The sequence below is a fragment of the Triticum aestivum genome, chromosome 6D (assembly GCF_018294505.1).
Source record: "Triticum aestivum cultivar Chinese Spring chromosome 6D, IWGSC CS RefSeq v2.1, whole genome shotgun sequence".
NCBI lineage: Eukaryota > Viridiplantae > Streptophyta > Magnoliopsida > Poales > Poaceae > Triticum > Triticum aestivum.
In genome coordinates this window covers 60,234,462-60,245,167 of record NC_057811.1, presented here as the reverse complement: position 1 = coordinate 60,245,167, position 10,706 = coordinate 60,234,462, and the positions used below count along the sequence as shown (strand labels likewise).

The window sequence follows — 10,706 nt, the reverse complement described above, 5'->3', positions numbered from 1 at the left end:
TCTCAGAGCTCAGCGACTGTCGGCCGTCGGATCGGATTTTTGATGCGTTTTGGACCGTACGATCTCTCCTTCGGATGAATTGGGCCATTGGATCGAATCCGGTTACTGCTACAATGAATAGTAACAAATAGTGTAGCAACATTCGCGCCACCGCCTGTAAAATTGGGTGGCCACCGAGGGCATTTCCGTCATTTCTCGTAAAAGTGTATAAAAGGCAGCCACTCTTGTGGAGAGAACGCCGCCTCCTCCAGCGCACGCGCTTCTCAGCTCGGCTCTGCCTCTCTCGATCTCCTCTCCAAACCCTAACTCTAACCACCAACCTCCACTCCCTGCCGCGCCGCCGCCTCCGCTCCCTACCGCGCCGCCGCCTCCGCTCGCCCTCGCGCCGTCGCATCGCCTCCTCCTCCTCGCCATCTCGGTGCTCACCGAGAGGAGCACGGCTCGCCGCCGCAGCTACTCCGCGTCGCTGCTCTCCCGTTGAGCTCGCGCGTCCCCATCGCCTGGAGAAGCGGAGGCTGCAGCTCCTGCATCTGCTCGGCCCTCTTTCCCTTGTCAGTGAGCGGCTCATGGCAGCTTCGGATCCACTGTGCAGCACATGTTGTCTGTTCTGCAAGATCGACGCTGGCCTTCTACGTCATGCGGTGGCCATGGCCAGTGCTCTGCCGCCTCCAACTTTGGCCTCCGTCTCCACTTCATTAGGTTGACCCCTCTCTCTCTCTGACCTCTGTTTTTTCCATGTATTGGCTTGCAGGTCGCCGCCTGGTGGGTACTGGCTCGAAGGTGAAGAGGTACACCAGCAGTTGGATCAAGACTATATGAGGTGATGACAAACTGTGTAATCTTTAGATCCACTTGACCATAGCAAGTATCTGCAAGGTCAGATTCTTGTGTCACTTGCTTATATCCGATGAAGAGAGTCTACTTCGTACAGATGTTTCATTTTACCTAGGGATAAAAAGTGCAATGTAAAGGTTCATTAAACAATCTGAACTTATATCTATCATTTAGGTGCTGAATTTGTCTATTTGAACTTTATTGGTACTGAAGTTATCTCGATGACTGATATTCATTGATGTAACATGTGCTGGGATAAATAATATACAAGTGGATATGAGGGATAGATAATACAATAGATGAGGGTGAGCTTCAGATTTTTGAGAAGTGTTTTTAATGATAACTAAATTCTTTCAAAGTAAGGGAATGATTTAAACTTCTGTCGTAAACAATGGTGTGCCTCACTCATTTGGATTTGAAATTATTGGATTGAGTTGATATGATGCGATATAAGGAAATAGTCATCTGCACGTATACTAATGTAGATACAGTCTCTTTGCAACAGAAGTATTTAAGGATTTTTTTTGTTTCATTTGTGGCACAAGGGAAGCCATGGTTGATGATTCCTTGCCTTTCCAGTGCTTGGGCGCACCTAGCAGCTGCTTCACGCCTCCTGAGAATGCCGGTGTAAGCTCCCTCCTACTTGAACCAGCCACATTTGTCGGTCCCGCCCATCGATGATCAAGAAACTCGTTCACTTGCATGTCTTCCGGCATTAGTCTTATGAACCTGTTACTAATACCTTTTTGATGATACTGTACTGAACATCATTTGAGTGAATATATAGTTGTTTTAAGCATCAGTAAATATTATTTGTCCCATAAATCTGCACACAATTTTCTGTGCTATGTGTTAGGTTTTTCTGATTGTTTGTCATTTTATTCCAATATAGATCTCTTACTTAGGTTGGTGCTGTACGGCTTGGTTGAGCTCAAAATTCAATGGAGACGGCAATTGTCAGGTTTATTTATGGGATTTGATTTTCTGTTTACATTTTGAGAATAGCATGTTTGGTATTCAGTACAAAACTTACTCTGCAAGTACTTACCTCTTTCCAAATCTCCATTTTAAACAGTTTTGGGCGTCGTCTGTTCAATTTTACCGAACTCCTGAACACCGTATATTTGTATGGCAACAGCTGGTGAAGCAGGTTTGTATTATCAAAGTGGCTACTTTTATCAGGGTCCTTCTCACAGTAATCGTAAGAATGATTTTAATTGCTAGATATATACGTCTACGAGAATTGGGTGTATCTTTTTTTCTGTTGTTACCGGAGAAGATGAAAAAAAAACCTTGTCAGATCCTTTGTTCTCACATTAGTGTATTTTCATTCACAGCTTGGATCTCATTGGCTCATCATGAGGTATATACTGGATATGTCCCTATGGATTACAGAGAATATCTTAAGAAGATGCCAAAGTCAGTGCCTGCTCCTTTTCACTATTTATTTACCAGTAAATATTTATCAATTAGAGTGGAAGGATGAACTGTCCTTACATTTCTATGCTTATTACTGAACCAACTAGAGATGGACAGTGAGGTGATCATGTTACACTGCAGGCTGCCACGGACTTGGTAGCATGTTTCTTCCTCATCTTATTATATTACCAATCTGTCGCACCTGTATGTACATTCTCAGGGTATCTATGTAGTGCATATAGTTCATGATTGACTAATAGTAATTTAGTTTTGACTGCCATCATATCAGAATAGTTAGATTGCAGTTTCAATCATAAATAGCTCAGTTTATGATTGAACTATTGCTGCTGTCCAAGACCTTTCGATTTTATATCCAGGTGATCTTTCTGTTGGACTTTCTGATCCTCCTAGCTGCACCTTGGCGAAGTCTGTCGGAATTTCTAATTCTGATGACGATCAGTACGTGTGATGGTCCATTAATCATCTTGTTGAAAGTGCATTTTTAAAAGAAACTTCCGCATGGTTAAATAATACACATGAGGACATGTGGTTTAGTTGATTTGGTCTTACACATATTATGGATTTCTGGTTTAGATACCGGAATCGCTGATAAATACCACGCCTAGCCTCTGTTTCCCTTCCTTAGCTAACAGTGCTACGCACACGTTTATGGCATTCCTGTCTACCCTGAAGCAAAATAAAGGAAAAGCCCGTGGTAAAAGGCTTGTATATGGCCCAATCAATTAAACATTGACATGGCGGAAGCCGAATATATGGTTCTTCCAGTTATTAGTTACCCTTTTGCATTCTCAGAGCAATTGAATTAATATGATGATAAAATGTACTAACCAGTTAAGTACCATGGTTTCAGAACCATATTCTGATATTCATACAGGCAAATCATTTTGAGGCGAAGAACCGGATGTCTTTTTCCTCAAAGTAACTTAAACCAAGCTACCGGTCCTATAGCTTGGGGTCTCATTGCGCATGCGTATCTACTGTAGTGTGCTGTTGTTTGTTTTGTACAACTTATAAGATACTCTGCACATGCATATGATGCCTATGAATGTAAGATCATGTAGCAATGTTTTTTTTCCTTCTTTCCAGGAGAGCCTTTAGCTGCTAACAAACATTGTGTTGTTTATTGTGTGAGAGTTTTGAGCAGAGGAACCAAGTAGAAACTGCCCAGGCCTTACTTGTGTTGATGTGATGCCTTAGCATATATGATTTCAAATCAAACATTGTTATATCTTCTAAATCAGTGTTTCCCATCACACAACATAAATTAGTGATTCAAATTGATATGGGAGTGCTCTAAGAAATTGCCTAATGTTCGAAACAATTAGTGGTTCAAATTGCAATATATTGTAAACGATTTATTGTTTTAGGAATGTTACCAGGGTTTGAGATTCAATTGGTGAGGTCGGATTTACTTTTATATTGTTTGGGTCATGTTTACATGTTTTTCTTGGTTGCAAGTGCTCTACAATTTTATATTGACCGCACTTATAATGCTTAGAGAATTCCAAGCACGAAACCATGGTATGCACAGTTGGTTAGACCTTCAAAATTATATGGTCTCCAGCTCATCAACTCTTTGAAAATAAAAGGTCTGCCAGAACACTTTGCCCTCTTTTATCATGTTGGTTCACTTCTTTTCTATACCACTTGCTCTTTTGATACCTCATTCTACATGTGCCTAATAAGTACTGCATCTTCCATCAGTATTCGCATATGGTTGAGATGAAAAGTTGCATCTAATATCATGTAGCTCCAGTCAGAGTTTTCTGGTCCAGTACTTGCCAGGGAATACTTACCTTGCCATTTGGTGTGATTATGTGCTCTTATGGGGCTGGTTTTGTTGTAGATTGGTGAACTCAAGAGGCTGTTGGAGGGAGGTCAAGTATGTTGGGTTATAGAGGCGAGCCCCGACACCATCAGGCATTCTTACATTGTGCACCTGATCTCTACCATGTAGATGGAATGGTCTATGTGGGCTTGCCCGAGATTGCCCCTCTCTGCAGGTGAATTGGGACTTTACAAACTCGACTTTTGTGCTTCCATAATCAATAGTCCTGATTGAATGAGTTGTATCGGTTATGTAAACTCGCTTCATGCGTGACTTACTGTGCACATATAAGCTATGCTATATTGTTCATACACTTCCTATTCCTGTGACTCATCATCTGGATGGTAGAGTAATAATTAGTTGTGACGTTTGTTGGTATAATATATTGAACCTCCTTTTGGTATATCATGTTGCATTTCCTATGAAAACGCACTACTGATATGTAATAGACTTTGGTACTCTGGACATTTTTGTTTTTCTTAACTTATGAAATATAAATCATGCCTTACCCGGCTGCTGGCTATGGCTGGTGCGGGTGGGGTGCAGCAAGCCGCAGGCATGTAGCGCACAGGGTAGGCAACGGTGCTAGGCCACTAGTGAAAAGACTATAGGAGTGGTGTGGAGGCTGGTTAGGGTCGGTTTGTGACTCCTGGCTAGCGATGTGTAATCTTTTGTACATATTTTTCTCTCTTCTATAAAGCTAAGGTACGCCATTGGCGTACCCTCGAAAAAAAAGACTAGACATAGGCGGTGCATGCAATGTCCCGTGCAGGACCACGTCCTGCCTCATGTTTGACAGGTATTCTTTTTTGCATCCACTAGGGCATCTACGGGGAAGTATCCAGTGCTACGGGAGCACCTAAGTTTAGGTGCTCCAGGAGCTTTTCAGCCATTGGATCAGAGATCTAAAGGCCACAATGTGACCTGACACATATTTGCCAAAAAACCCTCAGAAGTCCAGTTATTTGGTCCACCTGCAGCACATCCATAGATGACCATTGGATCTAAAATCAACGGTTGGGGAACTCCTGGAGCACCTAAACTTAGGTGCTCCCGTCCAAGGGCGTCTCACATGGAATTACCAAACCTTAAGAATCAAACCGAGCAAAATTAAACAAAACAAGAGTTCAACCCAAGCACATGAAACTACATATAATGATGAAAACAAACACATCGTGGCGAAAACATATAATTAAACTTCATGAACCTGAAGACTGAAGAACTCCGAATAAACACAACAACTAAAAATGAATCCTCTCTATTTATGTAAATAAATGAGCGAGCCAACGTAACAACCAACCAATTAGCCAAAATCAACACAAGGCCCTTCTTATCGTTGCATACAAAACATCTATATAGTGTCTAAAAAACATGTGTTTTTTATGAAAGATTTCAACATCTGTACCAATATAATGTTTATACATACACATCAACACAAAACATAACAATTTTGCTAAGTCTCAGTTGACCGAGACTTGGTTATGTCTCAGTCGATACTATATTCGTTTGATCTTGCATGAAGATTTGTGCAATTTTTCTCTTTTTATTTTTTCCATTTTCTTTTTGTATACTATATCACTTGAGTGAGACTTGGCTAAGTCTCAGCCGACTGAGACCTAGCCACATCAAAAACATAAAGCGAACAAGCAACAACTGAATAATTAGTCAGCTAATTATGAGATAACGTTAATATCATTGTATAAAAATATCTCACATAAAGTACCAACCGGCGCGGCGTGGACACAGAGCCCTGCAGGTTCTTTTACAAGTTTTTGAAAGGGAGTGTCTATTCATCAAACGTCTGATTTTCAATTTGGTTTAGGCCATATTTTCTTCCAGTCCCCTCGTGACATGTGTCTTCCTTTATTGCCCAGTCCATCCTCAGCGAACAAAAAAAACATCTGTTTTCATTCTCTCCCTCAGGTCGTATTTCGTTGTGCGTCAGCCTCAACCTTAGCGGGCCAGTTTTGCAAACCCGTTAATGCACAAAAAAACACACTGACCAACAGAAAAAACCCATCAGACCTGCTTGTGTGCTGGGTCCATGGCCTTTCTTCCTTCCCCACACATCTTCTCCACAGAATTGTCGTGACACTTAATAACATTGATAGCATGAACTTGCTTGAAAGTCTGCTTGTTGAGCAGGCTAAAACTTATAGAATGAACAACATTGATAAATTATCTCAACTCAAATTACTGAATTTCAGAGAATTCAAAGGGTACTCCCCAAACATTGAAAATGCTCTGTCCAAAACTCTAAAAGAAATACAAACTATGGCCATAGCAGAAGAGAAGTGACTAAGAACTTAAAAATAAAATAAAAGAGAGAAATATGGTTACTAATCACTTAATAATCAAGTGCCACACAAAAAGGCATAAGAAGTTTTCAGACTATATTACATAGTCCTTGACGGTGCATACCACTGATAAAAAAAACAAATCACAGTTCGTCAGTTGGCCGGCGGGACACGGATAACTGACAGCATAACAAACTGCAGTAACTCAAAACAACCTTTATTCCCCGACAATCTCATAATTCGATCTGGTTCAAGACAACCATCATGTTCAATTCGTCCAGTGCGTTGTTCCTGATGGTGATTACCGCCGCTCTCCCAACCGCTAGGTAGTTCTCCTCCAGGATTTCCTCCCGGCCATCCTTGTTGAAAGCGAAACGACCATCTGCTACTGTCTTGTATGCTGCGGTGCTTAAATCACTCCCACAAGGTGTAGTCCAGTCATGCCTGCCGTCGGGGTGGTCATCAAGCTGGAAGCTACCTTAAAAGGTAATTTATAGTTGTTTGTCATCCGTCCAAAAAAATAGAGAAGTAAAAAGGAAAAGAAAAATAGAAGACACAAAATTTCAGAATTATGCAAAATGCAATGCTAGATGTTGTATTACTACCTATGTCTGCCCATGCAAAACTGCAGAATGCTAGATGCATGGTCAAAAGATAAAAATAAACACAAGGCTGAAAATGTTAATGAAGTGAATCAAATGGAAATGAGAATGTTAGTGAATACCTAAGAGAAGGCATGCTTTGCTCTCATATATTACAAGTGATGTAAATTAAAATTCCTATTTATGTTCCACCTATTTTTGGTTATCAGACAAGATATTGTGTTAATCATAAGAACACAGATACTGATAAAGGACAACAAAAGAAAAGGGCATCTACAGGATGGCAACTTGGCAGCTAATATCACTTCTGAAACTAACCAAAAAGCAGGAAGAAATAAAAAATGAGCAAGTTGTGTAGATAGAATAATGAAGATGGCAAAACTAAGGTCATAGACAAAACTGATGCTAAATCAAATGTTTAAAGAATAGAAAAGTTATGATGAAGATGACTGGGGACAAACTAAGGTCATAGAAAAAGTTGATCATGTCATTTTTACTTCACCAAAAGAAAGAATGACTAAAAAGGGACTGAAGGGGTTGCACTAAAGATTAGTTATCTAACAACAAAAGAATGATCAGTATCAAGATAATGAACACGGTTGGAACTGAAGAATAATTAAATATACGGCTGGAATGATAACTGAAGACTAAGGGATGAAAGGCAAAGATAACTAAAAAAAATTAGTAAGAGTGGAAAACAAAAAATGAAGGACTAATTCCACCCATACAACGTCTCAAGACTGAAAACAACTAGCACACAAAGAAAATTTGAATGACAAGAGAAATGAGACACTGATAACAGAAACACAAGACTGAGAAATGACTGAAAAAATAATAATTTGATATGAATGAAGAATGCGAAGACTCAGAAAAACAAAAGTAAGAGAAACAATGATATGATAACTGACGGAACTGAACTTCCTATGATAACTAACCTACCTAACCATCACTGATGAAAGAAACTAAGGTCCCTGAATGATAAAATGAAGAAATAAGAAAAACAAACTAATTAACTGAAATGATAATAAAAATAAAACAATGAAGGTCTGAACACTTATACTAAACAATGGAGAAATGCTAAAAAACTGAAGGTCTGATAACCGACTGAGCACTTATACTAAAAAATGAATAATAACACTGAAAATGAAATAATGAACATTCAACAATTTAACTGAAGGTCTGATAACCGACTGAGCACTTGTACTAAAAAATGAATACTAACACTGAAAATGAAATAATGAACATCGAACAATTTAACTGAAGGTCTGACACTTGTACAGAGGACTAAGGACTAAAATTGTAAAAACTGATCCTAAAATTCTAAGAATGATAGTAAGAAGTGTGAAACTGAGAATTCAAACTAAACCAACACTGGGAGAAAAATTGAAAACACATGGAGACTAAGAACTATAGAAATACCCAACTAAGCTGGGTGTGATGCTCCTAGCGATCCACATCATGACGACTTGGAGCCACCGTGTGAGGGGTCAACTAAGGTACGCCCCTCCCCCCAACCCCTCCCCCTGCATACTGAAAATTGTAGGGGAAAAAAGCATAAAAAGCTGAAACTTTGAAATGACATAAACATCTTAATTGGTTGAAATACTGAGAAGAAAAACTGAAAAAAGATTTTACCTAGGAAATGTTGACAACTCAAAACATGACTGAATGTGAATTACCATTTCTTTACAAAAGAGCACATGTGTAAAAACTAGTACTAGTGGCAGATTTTCCCTAAGGATATAAATAAACTCAAAACTTGACAAAAAGTGACTTTCCATTTCTTTTCCGCTGAACTACTGAAAGCGCATCAGTCTGTGACACCACACCCTCCGGAGCATGAGTCTGTGACACCACACCCTCCGGAGCATGAGTCTGTGACACCACACTAACACATGAAATTGCTAGCGCCGCCCAGCAGATAAACAAAACAATCCTCCCTATCTTGGACCACGAACTAAACCACCCCCTGCGACGTAGATCTGTGACCAGCGACCAAGACAATGAACTGAAATCGGCCGCAAGGAGATAGAACACGTAGGGAAAAAATTGGACAAAGGAAGGGCAGTAGGGAGACGAAATACCTTTCACCTGACCTGCACCGGCGACTATAAGCTCCGCCACCGACGTGCGCTTGCTGATGGCGAGCACGACGGGAGAGGTCCGCCGAGCTCCTCTCCGGACCTACATCTCTCCCCCTACAACCGTCCCAGTGAAGCACGCATCCCGCCTACAAGCGCTGCTTGCGGGAGGCTCGCCGCGCGCCATCTTTGCCCAGCCGGTCCTGCCTCTAATCACCGGCGAGGAGCCCCCCTTCCCTCCGCCGTTTTCGCCTATCTCGGTCAACCCCATCCAATCCCCTCCCCAGCAAAACAAAAGCAGTCGCCCACCAACTGAGGAGAGCGGGTCGAAAAAGCGTGACCAATTGAAGACCCGCAAACCCGGAAAAGCCCAACAAAACCCGTGATAGAGAACGATCCGGGACGCATGGCTGAGGACAGACGACGCGTAGAGATTGGTGTGCATCGGACGGACAGAAAAAACGACCTGAAGCGAATTTAAAATCAGACGTCTGAAAATTAGTAAAACTGTTTTGAAAAGTAGCCTGGATCGTAAAAGAAATCGGGTGCATTGTCAGAGCAATGAGCCAGCTAGACCAGGATTTTTCTTTTATTGAGAGTCGCTCGAATAGAACTCAAGAACGTACGAATTGTGTAGTGCTGCTGTGCGTGAGAACAATTCATACGTGAGATCAAGATGACATGAGTTTGTAGCACATGGACATGAGTTAGATATTTGTGTACAAAGAGCAATGTTCTCCTTGAAATTTAATTTCTGCCAAAGAAATAAGGAATATCTTGCAGAGCCACATTTTTTCAATGGCTCATGTCCAGTATTTTTAAAAACGAATCTTATTACTTTTTGCATCACACATCATGCGGTAGTTTCAACATGTTTTTATTCAGCAAGACATGGATCATCATGCGGTAGTTTCAACATAAGTTGCAGAAACATTTGAGAAAAATGGGTTTTGCCCAGACCATCTCACACGTCCCATCAATAAACCCCTCCAGCTGGCAGGCCTTAACACTGGCACTTTATAGTGGTATAGCTCTCGCTGGCCTCCTTGCAAGTCTCGGCATCAGAGGCTACAGAACAGAGAACACAATATGCATGGCGTATGAAAAAAAAACATATCCTATAGTGTTCTACAAAAATAAAAGATAATATAAGAGGCACCGAGTATGAATTTCACATATAACTAGCAAATGTATAGATGATGCATTGAAGAAGTTCCTTGTTCTTTAAATGATATTTTGATACAAAACATACCAGGAGCCAAGAGGAGCAGCATGAGAAGGCTTGGAACCTTGAGGACATGTCTCAACGGTTATGAAGACACGAAGAAATGTAAGTGACCACAAAACTGATGCACATCCAAATAGTCTATGCCATCTCTAATAAAATATTAATGGAAAATTAATGGCATCCTATATATTCACTCCGTCCAGATTCATAAGGTATAATTATCATTAATTACGGTTTCCTTTTCCTTTCTATTCTCACGGGTGTGAAACGGTTTCCTTTTTTAAGCCAATGCACGTAGAGAAATAAGGGGCTATTTTCTGAGGACGAGACTTGCCTGCTTCCCGCGCGTGCGCCCATCCGTGCTCCCGCGTGCTTGATTTGATTGGAACAAAATAA

The 10,706-nt window shown here is 40.8% G+C and overlaps 1 protein-coding gene and 1 long non-coding RNA gene across 17 annotated transcripts; one reads left to right on the top strand and one right to left on the bottom strand.

Moving 5' to 3' along the window:
• Positions 1–243: 243 nt before the first annotated feature.
• On the top strand, positions 244–4,505 carry LOC123143526 (uncharacterized). 16 transcript variants are annotated; one of them, XM_044562466.1, is made up of 8 exons: positions 244–650; positions 752–820; positions 1,380–1,461; positions 1,727–1,795; positions 1,910–1,984; positions 2,172–2,253; positions 2,361–2,409; positions 4,121–4,505. In XM_044562466.1, coding segments are annotated over exons 1-8 (441 nt in total). In that variant the 5' UTR covers positions 244–636; the 3' UTR covers positions 4,122–4,505. The 16 variants fall into 16 exon arrangements, 4 of the variants coding, with proteins under 4 accessions (XP_044418401.1, XP_044418402.1, XP_044418400.1 ...); XR_006470914.1 differs by having other exon boundaries at positions 2,172–2,409; XR_006470913.1 differs by having other exon boundaries at positions 2,172–3,863.
• A 1,771-nt stretch (positions 4,506–6,276) lies between these two features.
• Positions 6,277–9,412, bottom strand: LOC123143525 (uncharacterized). The gene is made up of 2 exons (XR_006470912.1): positions 9,086–9,412; positions 6,277–8,531 (listed from the first exon to the last, which is right to left on the bottom strand). It is a non-coding gene; the product is annotated as an uncharacterized lncRNA (long non-coding RNA).
• Between the last annotated feature and the right edge of the window lie 1,294 nt (positions 9,413–10,706).